At 43.0% G+C, this 20,592-nt stretch overlaps 1 protein-coding gene across 2 annotated transcripts in view; it reads left to right on the top strand.

Moving 5' to 3' along the window:
* The window catches only part of afap1l2 (actin filament associated protein 1 like 2), a 53,543-nt gene that overhangs the window by 22,261 nt on the left and 10,690 nt on the right, over positions 1 to 20,592 (top strand). For both annotated transcript variants that reach the window (XM_088324096.1, XM_088324095.1), the window contains exons 2-5: positions 1,919 to 2,047; positions 5,764 to 5,829; positions 12,337 to 12,428; positions 19,423 to 19,534. In XM_088324096.1, coding sequence (XP_088180222.1) covers positions 1,919 to 2,047; positions 5,764 to 5,829; positions 12,337 to 12,428; positions 19,423 to 19,534 — 399 coding nt within the window. The remainder of the gene's footprint in view (positions 1 to 1,918; positions 2,048 to 5,763; positions 5,830 to 12,336; positions 12,429 to 19,422; positions 19,535 to 20,592) is intronic.

Raw genomic sequence — 20,592 nt, 5'->3', positions numbered from 1 at the left:
CTGACTTTTAATCACTGGACAACCAGTGGTACAGTTAACATATAAAAAGGCAGTATATCTCATTATCACAGTAGTACATACCAGGGTTGAATGCTCATTTCAGTGTGGGTTCCTCGTGTTGCAATCGCTCTGAGCGCGGCAGTGGATCTTCCGTGGCGAGCGACAGCAGCGTCGGGAACGGAAAACAGGTCGATAGCCGGGACAGGAGAGCAAAAATGTGGGCCGGGTCAGAAATGGGTCATAAGCCAGAACGGGAGAGCAGACGTGGTCATGATCAAAAAGACAGACGGGGAGATAAGTAACAGACAGGTGGAAAAACGGGAGCAAAAACAGGACAGGCGGGAGTAAGGGTCAAATAAGGCTTGCCTTGTATCAACAGAGGTTCGCAGACAGACTGACAAAAGGAGAGTGACAGGACTGGATTTAAAAAGGGACAGGGAGCCAATCAGGTGATTTAAATCGGTAATCATGACACTTTGGTGGTTTGACCCGGCGCTAGGGTTGGGTAGGGTTACTTGAACTGGATTACTTTCAATGACTTTTGGATGACTCCAATACCAAATATGCTCATAAAAGACAAAAGAAACGAAATAGGAATAAAATGACTCCATTTTGTGCAGGCTTGGGGAGTAACGGAATACACGGAACGGCAAAAATGATGTTGGCAAGATGTTTGGATTTATTTTCATTTGATTTCGGTCACATTTGATGTTAGTTTTGCCGGAGATCAAAGCCAGGAGAGAAAGCTTACCACGTGTTGTGAGTCATCATTTTATTCATATTTAGTTTATTTTGTCTTTTATTAGCATATTTGGTATTGGAGTAATCCAAAACTCATTAAAAGTAATCCAGTTAAAGTAACCCTACCCAACCCTGCACATGTGTCAAACAGGCGGCTCGCAAGACAACAGTGAGAGAAGCGCAAGAGGAAAATAAGCTGTAGATTGAAATATTTCCAGTGGATGTCACCAAAGCCAGTTAACACTTGCAAAACAATTGTGGTAGTATCTCTCCATTTCTCTCTGACTCACTTCTTTTTTATGTGTTCCTCTTTTTCTTTCTCATGTTCACTCTTTCTTTCTCTCTCTTTTTCCCTTTTCTCTCTCACTCTCTCTTTCTTTTACTCTGTCTTGCTCTCTTTCTATTTTCTCTCTCTAATTTACACTTTAATTCTCTTTTTATTTTTCTCTTTCTTTCTCACCCACTTTCTTTCCCTTTTTTGACCCCTCTCTCTCTCTCTCTCTTTCTCTCTCTCTCTCGCTTTCCTTCTTTGTCTCTTTTTCTCCTGCTGACTCTTTCTTTCTGTCGTTTCACTTCTCTTATTCCTTTTATCTTTTTATGTATTCCTCCCTTTTTTCTTTTGCCTGTTCACTCTTTCTTTCACTCTCTTTCTCTTTTCTTTATTTCTCTCTCACTCTTTCTTTTTCTGTGTATTGCTCTGTTTCTATTTTCTCTCTCTCATTTAGACTTTAATTCTTTCTTTCTTTCTATTTTTCTCTTTCTTTCTCACCCTCTATCTTTCCCCTTTTTGACCTCTCTCTTTCTCTCTCTCCCTCACCTCACTTTGTCTCTTTTTCTCCTGCTGACTCTTTTTCTTTCTGGAGTAATCCAAAAGTAATCGAAAGTAATCCAGTTCAAGTAACCCTACCCAACCCTGTCTATTAGCACAGCGATACCAAAGTGAGTCAATGGAGCAAATGTTGAGACTGCTGTCCAAGTATCTGCTCCACCTCCTCCTTCAGGAACGTCTTTCATCCGAGGGCCTCCAGATACTTTTCAGCAGATCAGCAGACACAAAGAGCTCCCCACACCAGCCGACCCCGAAGGATTTGCGTGGGAGACAAGGAGTCCAGGCGGACAAACCCTCCCCTTGTTGCTTGATTTTCATTCTTGTTCTGTTCTGTGTCTTTGCTGGCAGTGCTGGACCAGCTTCTGATGGAGCTTCATCACTTCCTGCTCATCCTGGATAAAGAGACACTGAGTGGACACGCCACCGTCCACAAGGGACTGCTTTCCGACCTGCTCCGGTCCTACTCGGCCTCCGACGGTACCGGCGAATCGCCTTTTGAATCGAATGGTCTTCGTTGTCATTGAGCAGAAAGCACACAGCAAATGCCATCATGGGGGCAGGTTGAGAAGAACTTTGTATATTGGGTGGGCTTGACATCCGTGTGACCAACTGTGATTGGCTGCTGCATGCTGTCAGTCAAACAGTCAGTTTGGGTATGCACGGTTTCAGAATCAAAATGAACTGGAAAGGATAGTGGATGCTAGCTTTAAGCGGTTCGTTAGATTGAAAAGAATTGGATCAAGTAATCAGACTCTGAGGAGTCAAAATAGCGCAAAGAAATGCTAAAGGTTTTTCAGTTTTTCCTTGCCCGCATGTTGGTTTTAGATCAGGGGATGGCAAAATAATAGTCTGTAGTTTCCAATAATCTGTGGTCTGTGCAGCCCTTTGAGACTGTCCCTTCTCAAGGTCTCTTTGTTTTCCTCATGTTGAGGTTTTTGAGTTTTTCCTTGCCCTCATAATAATAATAATAATAATAATTTCCTTGTATTGTCATTCTGTGTAACAATGTACACAGAACGAAATGTCGATTGCACCTGACCCGTTGTAGCGAGCCGATGCAGCCGCAGCCAACAGAGGGCGCCGCCGACCACTTTTTAAGTCTTAGGAATGACTCGGCCGGGGCGCGAACCCGAACCTCCCAGTCATATTGGTTATAGATCAGTGCATGGTGTCATAATAGTCTGCAGTTTGCAATAATCGGTGGTCAGTGCAGCCCTTCGAGACGCTTTGTGATTAGGGATCACAAATAAACATGACTTGACTATGCAATTAAGGATTTCAAGCACCCGTACGAACACTGAATACAGTCACAGCGAAGTGACACCGCCACATCGTAAGGATCTCCCGTTTCCCGGTTCAGGTCTTGGACCTGTTCCTGTTCCTCCACGCTTCCTCTCCTGGCTGAAAGCTGTATGATTATTCCAAAGCCGCATTTCGTCCACCGGGGACGCTTTATAAATAGCACGTCATCTCTCCCAACTTTCTTTTTTCTTTTTTGTTTACCTCCTCCCAAGATATCGATTTCAAAGGAGTGGAACGGGGGCCCGCGGCTGCCTTTGAAGGTGACATCCCGGTCGGCAAAATCATTCCGTGGCAAAAACTTGACGGGAGGGAGGTTATGGTGACCAGCTGCCAAAACAGAACTCTTTTTCTTTATTTTGTGGGACGTTGAAAAAAACAACATCCTCTCAACCTGCGATAATGGATTTATGGTGAGGCAGGCTTATAATATTCAAATATTTTGGAGTTGGGAGTAATAGAAACCCATAATGGGGATTAGTTTAAAGGGACAGCGTGTTAGGCATTCCGTGTTATATGTCGAAGTGTCTTTGGGCAACACACTGCGCATCCCTAATGCCCCCAATAAGCAGGTAGGCGCCTTGCATGGCTGACTCCCTATTGGTGTGTGTGTGAATGGGTAAGTGTGAAGCACATTGTAACACATTGTTGACTTGAAAAGCGCTATAGAAATGCAGTCCATTTACCATTTAGCATCTTGATTATCCTCAAAACGTTTGGAGGCTGACTCCCTATTGGTGTGTGAGTGCATGTGTGAATGGGTAAGTGTGAAGCACATTGTAAAGCGCTTTGGGAGGTCTTCATTGACTTGAAAAGCGCTATAAAAATGCAGACCAATTACCATTTAGCATCTTGATTATCCTCAAAACGTTTGGAGGATGACTCCCTATTGGTGTATGAGTGTGTGTGTGAATGGGTAAGTGTGAAGCACATTGTAAAGTGCTTTGGGAGGTCTTCATTGACTTGAAAAGCGCTATAGAAATGCAGACCAATTACCATTTAGCATCTTGATTATCCTCAAAACGTTTGGAGGATGACTCCCTATTGGTGTACGAGTGTGTGTGTGAATGGGTAAGTGTGAAGCACATTGTAAAGTGCTTTGGAAGCTCTTTATTGACTTGAAAAGCGCTGTAGAAATGCAGAACATTTACCATTTATATTTGACAACTAGATGTCGATGTATTGTGAGGCGTGGTTAAAAAAATAGGAAAAATACCAGATATTGTGGGCAATTTTTTTTTCGTTTTTTCCTCTCTTTTTTGGCCTATTCTTTGGAAATGAAAGAAAAAAAAGAAACCAAAAAAAGGGGAAAAAATAGAAAATTAAAGAAACAGGAAAAAAATAAAATTAAAATTGGAAAAATGAGAAAAAGGAGGAGATAAAGTATAGGGGAAATAATGGAAAACAAAGAAAAAGAAAAAAATAATAAATAAAATAAACCTGAGGGCAAATAGAATTAAAGATGAGAAATGGAAACAATTCTGAAAAAGAAAAGTAAAAGTAAAAAAAGAAAGGCAAAAAAGAAAAAGAAAACAAAATAGAAAATTAAAAAAAAAGTTATAAAACTGAAAAAAGACGAAATTAGCAAGGACAAACAGAATAAACGAAAGATGAGAAATGGGAAAAAGTCAGAAAAAAATAAAACTAATAAACAAAAAAAAGAGAAAAACAACAAAGGAAAAGGCAAAAAAACAAAAGGGAAAACAAAGAAAAAAGGACAGAGTAGAAAATCAAAGAAAGAAAAGTGTCAAAAGAATAAAAGGTGAGAAATGGAAAAAGTCAGAAAACAAACATACAAATGAAAAAAATGAAAACAAATAAAAAAGAAATAAGAATAAAAAAGTGCGAAAAAGAAGAGGAATTTTTTTTGTTTTTAAGGGGTACACTTAAAGGGACAGTGTGTAATGTGTAGTGCCTCCTAGTGGTACAAAATAACCTTCATCCAGTAAAAAAATACATTTACTTTAATACTAGGAAAAAAATACATGAACTATATATACTGTATTATATCAAGTCGAGAAATGTTTTCCCGGCATCCTGCCGCCACACTGTTTCACTGACCCTTGCTCTTATCAGACAACACAGTGCCATCTGGTGGTCGGATATTAGACATTATGGCTTTAATCAAACACAGTACTGTATGTCAGCTCCCTGAAGGTGATCCTTATACTATCTTGTATTAATATCATTTTTCCAACTTGTGAGTATTTTAAAGAACGCACTGGCAGGACCAGAACGGAAACAGGACCCAATTGCGTGACATTTCTCACAAGTTTTATTAAAGGAAAGAGGAACGGCTGCACCCACGATCCGGTGTTCGCTGGATGCGGGGAGCAAGTCGCTCTCGCGATCGGATTGTGATCAGAATACGGAAGAGGATCTTCCGTAGCGAGCGATGGCGGTGTCAAGGACAGAAAAACAGGTCGATAGCCGGGACAGGAGAGCAAAAATGTGGTCGGGATAAAAAAAACGGCCGTAAGTCAGGACGGGAGAGCAGACGTGGTCAGAATCAAAATCGGTCGTGGCCGGCGACAGACGGGAGCAAAACGGGACAGGCGTGAGTCAGGGTCAAAAAAGGCTTGCCTATTGTTCACTGAGGTTTGCAGACGGACTGACAAAAGGGGACAGATAGGCCTGGGTTTAAATACTGACAGGTAGCCAATCAGAACCCGTGGCAGTTGGCGCCAAATGAGTGGGCAGAGGTGAATCTCATCGGTTATAATCACACACACATTTATATGATAGTTTATTCATTTTCGCTTGAGATTTCAATCAGTCCTGTTTTCTTTTAATTTCATTTTTTTTTACCACTGGGATGTGCTAAATAATACACACTGTCCCTTCAAGCGAGAGTTAACAAATCTTCTTTTGCTTTTTCCTTGATCATGGCACAGGTGCGGATGAGGAGTACATCTATATGAACAAAGTCGTGGTTGGCGCTAAAGAAAAACAGGAAAAAGGTAAATTATTTGAATAGTTTGATGCACTAAAATGAAACACCCAATTTATGTTAAAGTGGAGTGAAAAAGCCCCCTTCCTGATTTCTGTGTTTTTTTGCATATTTATCACGTACAAAGGTTTCAGATCATCAAACCGATTATAAAATCTGTCATTATTACCATTGTGAATCACCTGTGCTTGTCCTTTGGTGCCAACTGCCTCAGACTCTTATTGTCCCTATTTAAAACCACTCCTTTCTGTCCCCTGTTGTCAGTCCGTCTGCGAACCTCAGTTTACACTAGGCACTAGACCCTGACTCTAACCTGTTTTTGTTTCTGACCACGTCTACTCTCCCGTCCCGGCTTTCGACATTTTTTATCCCTGACCACGTCTTCTCTCCTTTCCTAGCTTACGACTCGCTTACAACCCCGACCACGTTTTGGCTCTCCAGTCCCGGCTACTGACCCATTTTTTCCGTTCCCAACACCGCCATCCCTCGCCACGGAAGTACCACTTCCGCGTTCTGAGCGACCTGCTTCCCGCGCCCAGCGATCACGGGATCGTGGGTGCAACCCTTTCTCTTTCTTCCAATAAAACTTGTGAGAAACGCAACGCAAGTGGGTCCTGTCTCCCTTCTGGTCTTGACAATACCAAACAGAGACAACCCAAGGAACTACAAAATGCTGTTTTGAAATGTTGATTAATAAGGCACCAAAATACAGGAAAAACTCATCGGTTCCTGAACCTAACAGCAAGTTGGGGCCCCCTAACAGAAATTAAACGTTTACAGTAGTTGGTAATGAATCTTCTTGCAAAACTGTTTGAAATCCATCATATTTGTAGAATCAACTGCTTGTTGAAGGTCACACGACAGCATCTCCGTTGGATTTAAATCTGGACTTTGACTTGGCCACTCCAGAACCTTCATTTTTTTCCGAACCATTCAGAGGTAGACTTGCTGGTGTGTTTTCTGCTCTTTGATCCAAGAGCACCCGAGTTTGAGGGCACAAACTGATGGCCGGACATTCTCCTTCAGGATCTTTGCTAAACACCTGAATTCATTATTCCGTCAACCACAACAAGCTGTTCCAAAGCAGCCCCAGACCGTTTACTGTTCAGAACTCCACCATAAGAAGGTCACTGGCCAAAAATGGCATCCAAGGGAGGGTTCCTTGGCAAAAACCACTGCTATCACAAAAGAACACAGAGAGTCGATGCCGAAAAGCATCTTGATTATTCTCACAGCTTACAGAGAAATATTCCATGGACTATGAGTCAAACATGGAACTTTTTGGAAGGTGTGCAGCATGTTACATGAAGCCAACAATAAAGCACGGTGGTGGCAGTGTGATGATGCGGGTCCTTGATAAATAGAACAACATTTCCCAAGTTCATTTTGTAGTTCTTCGGGTTGTCTCTGTGTGACATTAAAATTGGTTTGACGATCTGATATGCATGCAAAATCAAAAAGGGGGCAAAGTAAATTCAGTCTTGAGAGAGAGAGAGGAAGAGAGAGAGAAAGAGAAATAGAAAGAGAAAGAAAGAGAAAGATAGAGAGAAAAAAGAGAGAAGGAAAGAGAAAGAGAGGCAGATAGAGGCAGATAGATAGAGAGATAGAAAGAGAGATAGAGAAAGAGAAAGAGAGAAAGATAGAGAGGCAGATAGATATAGAGAAAAAGATAGAGCGGCAGATAGAGATAGAAAGAGAGATAGAGAGATAGACAGAGATAGAGAGATACTTTCTTCATCCCCGTAGGGAAATTCAGACTTCCAGCAGTATCCTTGTGTTGATAAATAGAATAATAAAGATATAGATACAAAAATATTCAATATAACGTGTTGATACAGAATATTTAAATAGTGCTACGGAAGATACACACTGTCATCAAAATAGGGTAATACGCAAATGTGGGGGTGGGGTTTAATGAGGTCTTTTACCCCCCCGGGTGGAGTTAAAGAGCCTCACGGCATGAGGAAGAAATGATCTCCTCAGTCTGAGTATGACTCCTTACAATGACCATACAATTGCATTTACGCTCATTACACACAGCCTGTAATGGTCCTCAGCTAAGCGGCAGCCAGTTATCGCAAACTTGTCACACAGCGTCATTGCGTAACTCCGGTTCGTCAAACGGAATGCAAATGAACTAAAACCGGTTTGATCAATTATTCAACACCCTGGAAACTCCGTCGCAACAGCCTCTGAAACAAACCTCAAGAAGAACAGAGGGGGAGAAATGAAAAAGACTCCGACTGAATTCTTTCCCGTAGTCCAAACATAACAAGGCAGCTACAGATGGCAAGGAGCTACGAAGGAACAGACAGGAAATGGTGGTGGAGGGAGGGAGGAGGGTTCGGGTCGTCTGAATGGAACTGGCGTCTGCTTTTTACTTGAATTCCGTCCCGGATAGCGAGAGGTGCAATAACTCAAAGTTTGGACCACTTGGATAACCTCAATCCAGCAGTGACTGGGGAAAAATGTGGTGTTCACCAGTGTTCCCTCTAAGCTGCGCGCGTGCGCAATTGCGCACTGCTCGCAATTTCTCAGCGCACAAGAAAATCTAGCCAGCGCACAAAAATCAGGGCTCAAAATTACTAATTAAGAAGCGACTTAAGTCAGAGTTACAGTACATGAAGGTCAAAATACACGGGTTCCCCCGACGTTGTGTCCTAAATGCGGTATTTTGAAGTCGAGTCGAAGGCGAACGAAGTTGAGTAAAGTTAGTAGAGTTTGTCGGGAACCAACTTCTTTGGCTCGGCTCACTTAAAGGAACCGGCTCTTTCGGGTCCTAAACGGCTCTCCGGGTTGTTTTTGCTTCTTTAATCCCAACATGACCAAATATGATGTAAAATTATGCACAGAATGACTTAAAAGAAGTGAGGAATAGAACAAAAAAGAAAAAAATACCAGAATGAAAAAGTAGTGAAAAGTTGAGAAAAAAAGGACAAATTTAGAAAAAAGCCAGAAAAAAAAGAAAAGAAAGAAATGTAGGAAAAAAGTAAATAGAGAACAAAAAGAAAAAAGTAACAGCTCGGAAAAAATAAACACAATGAGATTTTTTTAAAGGAATTTAAAAAAAAGTAGAAAAAAAACACGGAAAAAAAAGAAGAAAAAGTTTGTGTTGCATTCAAATAATTTCCAATTATATGAAGTGAATCTTGTTGCCAACATTGTACTTCCACAAAAAAAATGTGATTAAGTACAGTTCTGTATCTTGCAACCGATTTAATAAGCCCCCAAAAATGTTAATATGATGCGACAAAATATATCAGGAAATAAAAAGAAATGTATATCTTGTGAAAGAATTGTAAGAACAAACGACGTTTGTAGGCCGTACAACCTTTGCAATAGTACATGAGTCAATTCATGCAAAAAAGAAAAATAATTTTGCATTGCCGGAAACTCAGCAAAATGTAACTTGATGTCAAGTTTTGGACATGTTTGATCATGATTTAGTTGCCACGCTTGGGATTGCTGTTGCTCACAGTTGTTTCCTGCGTTGCTCACCCACTTTGTGTGAACGCTCAGACCCGCTCAGAAATGACAGGGAACATTGGTGTTCACCCATCGGGTCGGTATCAGGGTATTTCGGAAAAACACATATGTTGGAGGGTTACCGGGATGCAGTAAGATAGTATAATTGTTTGAAAATGGCTTCATGTTATTCAATGACACTCAATGGGAATAGATAATTGCTGATAATTTGATGATAATGTCAGAAACCAGAACAGGATCAGGACCCAAACGCATGACGTTACACACACAAGCCTTTTATTTTACGGGAAATGGGGAGTCATGCACGTTAGGCAGCAGTCTGGCGTGAAATGATAGGAAGGACAGGACAGACAGGATTGCGAAACAGGACAAACTAGACGGGAACAAAAACTGGAGAGAATAATAAACAGGACAAAAATAGACGGGAACGAAACTGGAAACCGATATTAAACAGGACAAAAATAAACGGGAACAATACCGAACAGGGAATACCAACAGGAAACAGGACCAAGTCACCTCAGGTGTACCCCAGGGATCTGTCTTAGGTCCTCTTCTCTTCATCGTCTACCTCTTGCCTCTTGGTCATATCCTCCGCAAATTTAATATCCACTTTCACTGCTTTGCTGATGACACCCAACTCTACCTCTCCTGCAAACCAAACTCCATACTCCCACCTCCCTCCCTCACCTCTTGCCTTTCCGAACTCAAAACATGGTTCACAACAAACTTTCTTAAATTAAATGCCAATAAAACAGAATTCCTCCTTCTTGGCACCAAATCCACTTTATCCAAAGTAAACAACTTCTCTCTCAACATCGACAGCTCCTTAGTGTCCCCCTCCCCCCAGGTCAAGAGTCTGGGTGTCATCCTGGATAGCATGCTTACCTTCCACTCACATATCAACACCATCACCCGCACTGCTTATTTCCACCTCCGCAATATTACCAGACTCCGCCCTTCCCTCACCCCCCGCACTACTGCTATTCTCGTCCACAGTCTTGTCACATCCCGCCTTGACTACTGCAATGCTCTCCTCTTCGGCCTTCCCCAAAAGTCCCTCCATAAAATTCAGCTGGTTCAAAACGCCTCTGCTCGCATCATCACAAAAACATCTTCCCAGCAGCACATCACCCCCGTTCTCCAACAGCTACACTGGCTTCCTGTTCAGCATCGCATCAGCTACAAACTCATCTTATATACATATATGGCCATTCACAACCTGGCTCCTCCTTACCTGTCCGACCTTCTCCAGGTGCACGTCCCCACTCGCTCCCTCAGATCCTCGTCCTCCCTCCGACTGTCAGTGCCCCCTGCCCATCTGAGCACCATGGGAGCCAGAGCCTTCAGTCGCGCTGCTCCCAAGCTTTGGAACAATCTACCTCCGGACCTCCAAAACTGCACACCTCTCTCCACTTTTAAGTCCCGTCTAAAAACACACCTGTTCAGGACTGCCTACAACACATAGCTTCTCCATTTCTTATGTTTTTATGATTTTATGTCTTGTTTTTATTTATTATTTCGTTTACAACTTTTTAAATTGTTTTTTTTTTTTTTTTTTCCATTGTTTGTACAGTGTCCTTGGGTGGCCTGAAAGGCGCTTTTAAATAAAATGCATTATTATTATTATTATAAAACCCACGTCTTGCGGGGCAGAGGTTCGTTGACGGACTGACAAAGGAAAAATGAGAGCACTGAGCTTAAATAGGCGGAAAACCGATCGGTCAATGAGCTGCCGCCACATGGGCGGGGCCAATTGGGCACCATGGCTTTTAGCCAATTTTTAAATTAAAAAAATCTAGCGTGAAGCATGTATTTTGCAGACCCACAAATATCTGCGATTCAGATATGAGATTTTAAATGTCAATCAAGACATGATTTTTAGATCTTGTGAAAATCACAAATAGATTTTTTGAATTGAACTGCAACGGGCTAAGACACTTCATCGGACAATGCCGTACAAACTAATGCCAGCTGCCGCTACTCACGTGGGAAGGAGAAATGCAATGACAAAGTGAAGCTACCGTGTCATTTTTAAGCAGACTTGTTGAGAAACATGGCAACAATTTCAAGCATTTACGAGCACTTCACCCAAAATACCTGCACACATAAAAAATACCTGCATTTTCAAGGATTTCAAGTACCTGTATGAATCCTGTAATGACTACCATTGATAGCCACACAGTAATAACTAGTAAGCAAACCTAATGGTCAGTATATTATAACCGTACTCGCAATGTTTTTCTTCATATCAGTTACTATTGCTGTATCGAACAGAATCGGGAGCAAGTCCTCTGTCAGTATGAGTATTTCCATTATTTCCTTGAGGAGAAAGCAGACTTTGTCATGATTACTGATGTGAGGCCCCCTGTCACTTTTAACCCCCGTCTTCCCGTCACCGGTTGTCAGTCCGTCTGCGAACCTCAGCTCACGCTCGGCAAGCTTTTCGACCCTGACTTACTCCTGTTCTGGCCCCCCCATCCGTTTCCCTGCTTCGACCAGTTTTCTGATCTTGACCACGTTTTGGCTCTCCCGTCCCGGCTACCGACCTGTTTTTTCCGCTCTCGACACCGCCATGGAAATACCAATTACGCGTCTGAGCAACCTCCCCGCGACCAGCGATCTCCGGATCGTGTGTACAATCCTTTCCCTTCTTCCCAATAAAACTAAGAGAAATGCATGCAAGTGAGTCCTGTCTCTGTTCGGGTCCTGACAGACTTTCATGATCACCCTACATTCAAACAAGCCAGGTTACAACCTTTATTACACATAAATCTTTTTCAAGTATTTTAACCTTGGTGCAGTACATGATTAAGAAAAATAAAACTAGGTCAAAAAACATAACGTACCGAAAAGAGATCTGAAGCTGCCCCCAACAGTCTCTATTTGAGACCTTGTGTCTACCCTCTGCTGGACGTCCCAAAACGATATTACGGTAGTACACAATCATCAGTTAGCACCCGTGTTATTTGTTATCTAATAGATTGCAAGCTCGTGTAGGATAGTTGACTAAAATGTTACTTTTACGTCCCAGATGAAAAACCGAATGACCTTGTCAACGGAAGGGCATCCAAACATGCGCCAGTTCCACGGAAGAGTCTCCCAAACCTGCCACCCCCCAGAACAGTAAGTAGACGGTTCCTTCATATGTGGATCAGTACACGGATGATATTCAATTGAAAACTCCTTCTTTGATATTTTCTGTTAAATATGTTCTGATTGGCTCTCTGCCCCTATTTAAACCCACTCCTATCTGTCCCCTGTTGTCAGTCCGTCTGCGAACCTCAGTCAACACTGGGCAAGCCTTTTTTCGACCCTGAATCCCACCTCCCTCCCTCCCTTTCTACAGAGAACAAGCTCTCTTCCAACTCGACTAGCACTCTCCCTTTCTCCCTTTCCACCGGATCGAGTGTTACGTTCTACTCTCGAATGGATCCCGTACCCTGGGGCGATTCCATGAGCTCTCAAACGCGGTTCTTTGTTTCTTGTCACGGAAAATGTGTCACTCAAATAGAAATGGATTCATTTATCCACAACATGTGACTGGTAAACAAACGTTTGAATAGTTCCGTGGCGCCCGCCCCGCATGTGCTGAAAATAGAGTCTCTCTATAGATAGTAACGCTGACGTTTGTTTTGCAACAAGCTGGAGAAGTGAAAGCAGACGTCTATTGTGAGCAGTACGCAAGTATGCTGGCGACTGGTGAGCAGGGTTTGTACACCTTTTTCATGGCCAAATTCAAGCACTTTTTAAGGACCTTCAAAACCGATTTTCCAATTTCTCCACTACCATTACAAGAAAAAATCCACTCTGAATCACGTATTTTCCAACTGCTGTTTTCACGGTTGCCATAGCGCCGAATTGGCCCCGCCCGTGTGGCGCCAGCTGCGGCTCATTGACAGTTTGGCTTTCCATCCATTTAAGCTCAGTGCTTTCATTTTTCCTTTGTCAGTCCGTCAACGAACCTCTGCCCCCGCAAGACGTGGGTTTTGACTCGGTCCCGTTTCCTGTTGGCATTCCCTGTCTGGTATTGTTCCTGTTTATTTTTGTCCTGTGTAATATTTGTTTCCAGTTTCGTTCCCGTCTTGTTTGTTCTGATTATCTTAGATATCCTGTTTCATTATTTATCCTGTCTGTCCCGTCCTGTCCAGTATCAAGCCCATCTGTCCGATATCAACTCGAGCAATTGGTATCGATCTCGATGGCCTCTGGCTTCCTGTCATTCCACGCCAGACCGCTGCCTAACGTTAATGACTCCTCATTTCCTGTAAAATAAAAGGCTTGTGTGAGTACGTCACGCGTTTGGGTCCTGATCATGTTCTGGTTCATGACAGCTTTGCAGTTTTTTTGATTTGTAATGTTGCACCTGCATTTATCAAGACATATGACTTTTAGATCTTGAAAATTCCAAATATATTTCCTTTCAAGACAAATTTCTGCCCATTCAGAAGTTTTCCATATTACAATTTATCGCTGGGAAACGCTACCTCAGTTTACTCTAGGCAAACCTTTTTCGACCCTGACTGCCACCTGTTTTTTGCTCCCGTCGATTCCCCGGCTTCGACCCATTTTTTGATCCAGACCACGTCTACTCTCCTCTCTTGGCTTTCGACTCGTTTCCAACCCCGACCACGTTTTTGCTCTCCTGTCCTGGCTACTGACCTGTTTTTTCCGTTCTCGACACCGCCATCGCTCGCCACGGAAGTCCCACTTCCGCGTTCAGAGCGACCTGCTTCCCGCACCCAGCGATCACTGGATTGTGGGTGCACTTGCAATCACTTCACCCCAAAATGCAAGCACTTTTCAATCCTTGAAAACACAACATTAAAATGTGAGCATTTTCAAGGATTTTAAGCACCTGTGCAAACCCTGAAAATGAAATGAAGTCATATTAAATCTTACTCAAGTGACCGTTTGAATCACTCAATACTTCAAGTTAGGGTTATTTTTATACTTTTGTCAGGACCAGAACAAAGACAGGACCCACTTGCGTGCGCTTCTCTGAGTTTTATTAGGAAGAAGGAAAGGGTAGAATACAGGATCCGTAGATCGTTGATTGTGGGGAGCAGGTTACTCAGACGCGGAAGTGGAATTTCCGTAGCGACCGAGGGCAGAGTCGAGAGCGGGGAAAAAACGAATCGATGGCCGGGACAGGGGAGCAAAAACGTTGTCAAGTTCAGAAAAGGGGTCGGAGCCAGGAATCAAACAAGAATCAGGACAGGAGAAAGTCAGGGTCGAAAAGGCTTGCCTAGCAGGAGCTGAGGTTCGCAGACGGACTGACAACGGTTGACAGGAAGACAGGGGTTTAAAAAGGGATAATCTTCTGACTTCTAGATCGCAGCATGAAACAGTCACCAGGACGAGAAAATTGATTCCGAAGCCAAATCATGGAATGAAAGTCGTTGCATTTTGTTGTCCTGTTCTACAATTCAGTGACGGAGAGTCCAATACTTGTTTCGCTTGTTTCTTATACTTCTTTCACTACACACTCCCCCGTTTTTTGCTGCTGAGGATTCTTGGCATGGGAACCAGGGATTTTCCATGTTCCTCTGCCTGTTAGGGTTTTCTCCCCCGACCCACCCCCTCCACCACACCCAATTCCTCCCCCGCTGCTTGCTTTTGTTACTTTTGCTGGAGTGAGTTGCTTTGCATGGAAGTTGAAGTGAAAGAAAAGTATTTTTTTGAGAACAAACACATTTTCTGCATTGCGACTGTGTCCACACGCTGTCAACTAGCTGACATTCGTTCCCCTGCTTATTATGTTGTGGTGATAAGGTGGGTGTGACACTGATGCTGCTGCGTTGGAATGCCTTGTTTTAATTAACAGCAGATGCTTGGACTCCTGCGTGATTTACAGTAGAAGCACGTGATATCGAAAGGAGTTCCTGTCAGGTCAGATGACTTTTAGCATGAAATAGAGAACAAAGACAAAAAAATACTTGCGCTGGTCAGAAGTCAGTGGAAAATAAAGCCGTCGTAGCTTCTAGTTGTCGTCATGTTTTGTACCAGGATCAGAGAAAACACGCTCGTGATCGTAAATTGGAGTTCTTCATGATCCCGGGGGACACTCCTCGTCAAAGAAAAAGAGAGTTGTGCGTTAAATCGAAAAGATTGGACCGAGGCACTCATGGTAAATGGTCTGCATTGCAATGTGCTTCACACTTACCCATTCATACACACACTCACACACCGATAGCGAGTCAGCCTCCAAACGTTATGAGGATAATCAAGATGCTAAATGCTGAATGGTCTGCATTTCTTTAGCGCTTTTCAAGTCAATGAAGACCTCCCAAAGCGCTTCACAATGTGCTTCACAATTACCCATTCACACACACACACTCACACACTGATAGAAGGTCAGCCTCCAAACCTTTGGAGGATAATCAAGATGCTAAATGCTGAATGGTCTGCATTTCTATAGCGCTTTTACAAGTCAATGAAGACCTCCCAAAGCGCTTTACAATGTGCTTCACACTTACCCATTCACACAAACAAACACTCACACACCGATAGGGAGTCAGCATCCAAACGTTTTGAGGATAATCAAGATGCTAAATGCTGAATGGTCTGCATTTCTTTAGCGCTTTTCAAGTCAATGAAGACCTCCCAAAGCGCTTTACAATGTGCTTCACAATTACCCATTCATTCACACACTCACACAACGATAGGGAGTCAGCCTCCAAAGGTTTTGAGGATAATCAAGATGCTAAATGGTCTGCCTTTCCATAGCGCTTTTCAAGTCAATGAAGACCTCCCAAAGCGCTTTACAATGTGCTTCACAATTACCCATTCACACACCCACTCACAGACCGAAAGGGAGTCAGCCATGCAAGACGCCTACCTGCATATTGGGGGCATTAAGGATTCAGTGTCTTGTCCAAGGACACTTCGACATATAACACTGAGGAGCCGGGAAACGAACCTGCAACCTCTTGATCCCAAGCGCTGTACCTCCTCGTCAAAAATGTTTGGGTTTGCACCGCACAGCTAAAAGAAATTGAACGCTTTTGATTGTTGCTTATCCATCCATCCATCATCTGCACCGCTTAAACCCACTCCTATCTGTCCCCTTTTGTCAGTCCATCTGCAAACCTCAGTTAACTCCAGGAAAGCCATTTTTCGACCCTGACTCCCACCTGTTTTTGCTCCCATCTGTCCCCCGGCAGCGACCTGTTTTCGATCCTGACCACATCTACTCTCCCGTCCTGGTTTTCGACCTCCTTTTGTCCCCGACCACGTCTACACCCCTTTCCTGGCTTACGACTCACTGCATACCCTTGACCACGTTTTTGCTCTCTGTCCCGGCTACTGACCCGTTTTTCCCATTCCCGACACCGCCATGGCTCACCACGGAAGATCCTCTTCCGCATTCAGATCGACCTGCTCCCGCGTCCAGCAACCACTGGATCGTGGGCGCAACCCTTTCTCTTTCTTTCAATAAAACTTGTGAGAAACGCAACGCAAGTAGGTCCTGTCTCCGTTCTAGTCCTGATCATTTCAATGTCCTGACTCACTTTAGGATTGGGGAGGGGGGTCCCAATTCATTTTTCATATTAAAATGCATTTGGATCATCAACTTTGGAAAACCTTATTACTTTTCCACTAACCTCCCCCGGAGCTTGATTCGCATGTAATTGGCAGCTCCTCTGCTCATCGGCGCCATCTCCCATTTCTGTGATCTTGCTGGATATTGCTTGCGCCTGGGGGGAGAAAGAAGAAGATTTAAGATCAGACGTTTTTATCGTCGGCCGGAAGAAAACCTTTCTTCGTTCCACTCACAGAATAGTTGACTTTGCTCCGGTGGGACCGAAGTGACCCGATTGGTTTCAGTGGCATAGTTGAAATACCTTTCGGTTTTCAGATCCTATAAGTAAGCACTTCCCTTTCATCTTCTTGTGAGTTTTCAGTTACGTCATTGGATCCCACCTGAGGGAAGTCATGGACTTATCATGAATCAGGTTTTTTAGTCTTTGAAACAGTACATGACAATTTCATACGCGTGTCAACCTGTAAGTTTTTGCTGCACAAAGTACGTTTATGATGCATTTTAAGACGTGTACGAGAAAAATGACAGGCAGGGTTGATTGAGTAAATTTGAAATACATGTGGTCTGAAAAAACATCGGATTCCATGTCGTAGTTCTGTAGTGAAAGGAAGTCCGTCTCTTTTGAGAACCGGCTTTATCGGCTCAACTTATTAAAGAGAGCCGTCTCTCTAACGGCTCAAGAAGTTAAGAAAAAAAGGAACTATAAAAGAGAAACGAAAGAAGACCGGTTTGTGATTATCCCTTTAATCGGTATATTACCATCAATAATTTAATGAAGAAAATGAATTCATAATTTGATTAAAAAAATTCTACTTAACTATATTTGCCTGTATTTTTTCCTTTTACAGTGACCGTCCAAGCGACTTCATTTTTGAATTTTTTTTATAATAAGCCTCATTCATGTCAAGCAACTTAGTATCTAAAAACAAAATGTTCATTAATAATACATATGATATAAGGAAAGACATGTACAATATAACATGTTAAACTACATAAATAAACACGCTTGAAAAAAAAATATGGGGCAAGATTATTTAGTATTTTGTAAGGGAAAATACGACAGATTGTAAGGGCATGGAGCCCTGGAGCTTGACAGGTATGCAATTTAACAAAATCAAAGTATGATTTACATTTTTTCTTAACTTTTCGTTCCGTGTTATATGTCGAAGTGTCCTTGGGAAAGACACTGCATCCCTAATGCCCCCAATAAGCAGGTAGGCACCTTGCATGGCTGACTCCCTATTGGTGTGTGAATGGGTAAGTGTGAAGCACATTGTAAAGCCCTTTGGGAGGTCTTCATTGACTTGAAAAGCGCTATAGAAATGCAGTTCATTTACCATTTAGCATCTTGATTATCCTCAAAACGTTTGGGGGCTGATTCCCTATTGGTGTGTGAGTGTGTGTGTGAATGGGTAATTGTGAAGCACATTGTAAAGAGCTTTGGGAGGTCTTCATTGAATTGAAAAGCGCTATAGAAATGCAGTCCATTTACCATTACGTTTTGATGTATGGTAAATGTAGGATGCAAAATATGACACGGATCTTGCAGTAATGCAGTGGTTCTCAAATAGGGGGGCTCCCCCCCTAGGGGGCACATTTGACTCCAGCGAACTATTGTTTTTTGTTTTTTTTTACATTCTGGGAATAAAGAGCAATCGCACCTCCACTAGACTAGGCGTTCTCATCATGAGAGTGTTTTGTTGACATTTATCCTCCATGCAGTGGAGCACAGTGTCATGAACCTGAAGAGGAGGAGAACCCAAATGCGTGACGTTTCTCACACAAGCCTTATATTTTACGGGAAATGGGGAGTCATGCAACTTTGGCAGCAGTCTGGCGTGGAACGATAGGAAGCCAGAGGCTGACAAGATCGATAACAACTGCCCGAGTTGATATCGGACAGATGGGGTCAATACCGGACAGGACGGGACAGACAGGATTGATATCAAAACAGGATATCGAAATTAAACAGGACAAACTAGATGGGAACGAAAACTGGTGATCAATAACAAACAGGACACAAATAGACAGGAACGATACCGGACAGGAAACACAGGCAGGAAACTGGACAGAGTCAAAACCACGTCTTGCGAGTGCAGAGCTTCGTAGACGGACTGACAAAGGGTGAGTGAGAGGACTGAGCTTAAATGGAAGGGAAGCCAATCTGTCAACGAGCGGCAGCTGGCGCCACACGGGCGGGGCCAATTGGGCGCCATGGTAACTGTGGCACACATCGAGTATATGTAGACAGGAAGTGGAGTAGACCCTCAAGTGACCCCATGAAAAATAGAATTGACACAGATGTGGAGACAGACGAAAAGAGACAAAGAAAAGTTTCCTCCTGAAATCCAGGACTAGGAAGTTTGTCAAAGCCTACGTAGCATTTCACTGCAACCACAGAGGGAAACAGCAGTGTCTGAAATAACGTTTGCCCGGACGCCCGGGGCATGCATCTTTTAATTTGTTTTCTGTGTGAAAAAAAAATGCAAGGGAAAAAAAAAACATCCGTATCCTTTTCTAATGAATTGCTTTAAACTCCATGGAATTTACAATATCTTTCTTTCTATTCAATAGGGCCCAGTGACTCGGGAACCTTTCCCTCTACCCATCTCCCAGGTGCAGAGCTGCCCAGAAGCCTCCGACAGTTATTACGAAGAGGCTCAGCCATATGAGGAAACCGCCAATGGTACAAACTGGCCTAAAATCATACAGAGTGATCTAATTTTCCACTTTTTCACCTCATGATAATCTTTCGCTCTCTAAACCTATAGTGCGGGGGTCGGGAACCTATGGCTGGCAAGCTAGATGTGCATCGGAGATAAGAGTCTACCCACTTCTGCGTCGCTCTGAACGCAGAAGTGGGCGAGCGATGGCGGTGTCGGGAACGGAAAAATGGGTCAGTAGCCGGGACCGGAGGGCAAAAACGTGGGCAAACAAGTCGTAAGCCAAGAGAAGAGAGTAGGATCAAAAATGGGTCAAAGCCCGGGAACAGACGGGAGCAAAAGACAGGTGGGAGTCGCAAAAGGCTTGCCTAGTGTAAACGGAGGTTTGCAGACGGACTGACAACAGGGGACAATTAGGAGTGGGTTTAAATAGGGACAGCGAGCCAATCAGAACCCGCGGCAGTTCAAAAATGAAGTTGCTTGGACGTTCACTGTAGAAGGAAAAAATACATGCAAATAGAATTAAGTAGAATAATACATTTTCTTATTCAAATTATTAATTCATTTCCTGCATTAAATTATTGTTGGTAATATACTGATTAAAAGGGATCACCACAAACCTTTTTTTCATTTTCTCCTTTTATACTTCCTTTTTTTCTTAACTTCTTTAAACAACATAATAATTCGTAATATAATGCATCAAAGCAAGTGAGCCGTTTGAGAGCCGGCTCTCTTGAATGAGTTGAGCCGAAAAAGCCGCTTCTCTAAAAAGAAACGGACTTTCACTACACAACTCGAACTGGAGATCGGCGTGCAGACGAAAACTCGAACCGCGAGACCAAAACAACAATGGCGGATCCGCCTCACGAAAAGTTTGGAGTGCGGTAAATCTTTGTTAAAAATGATAATGACAATTTCGTGTCAAAAAAAGTTGCGTCCCGGGGACGCACGTTGATTTGAGACTATGCGTCCCCAGCAAAAATAATGGGACGCGGGCAAACGAGAACACTGCTATTATAATTATTAATAATACTAATATTATGAGAAACATTCTGAAGCTCTTCAAAATCATTGTGCTGAC

The sequence above is a fragment of the Urocampus carinirostris genome, chromosome 19 (assembly GCF_059441175.1).
Source record: "Urocampus carinirostris isolate Australia breed hairy pipefish chromosome 19, RoL_Ucar_1.0, whole genome shotgun sequence".
Lineage (NCBI taxonomy): Eukaryota > Metazoa > Chordata > Actinopteri > Syngnathiformes > Syngnathidae > Urocampus > Urocampus carinirostris.
Note: the sequence above shows the minus strand (reverse complement) of the source record. Positions and strands in the feature narration are given on the sequence as shown.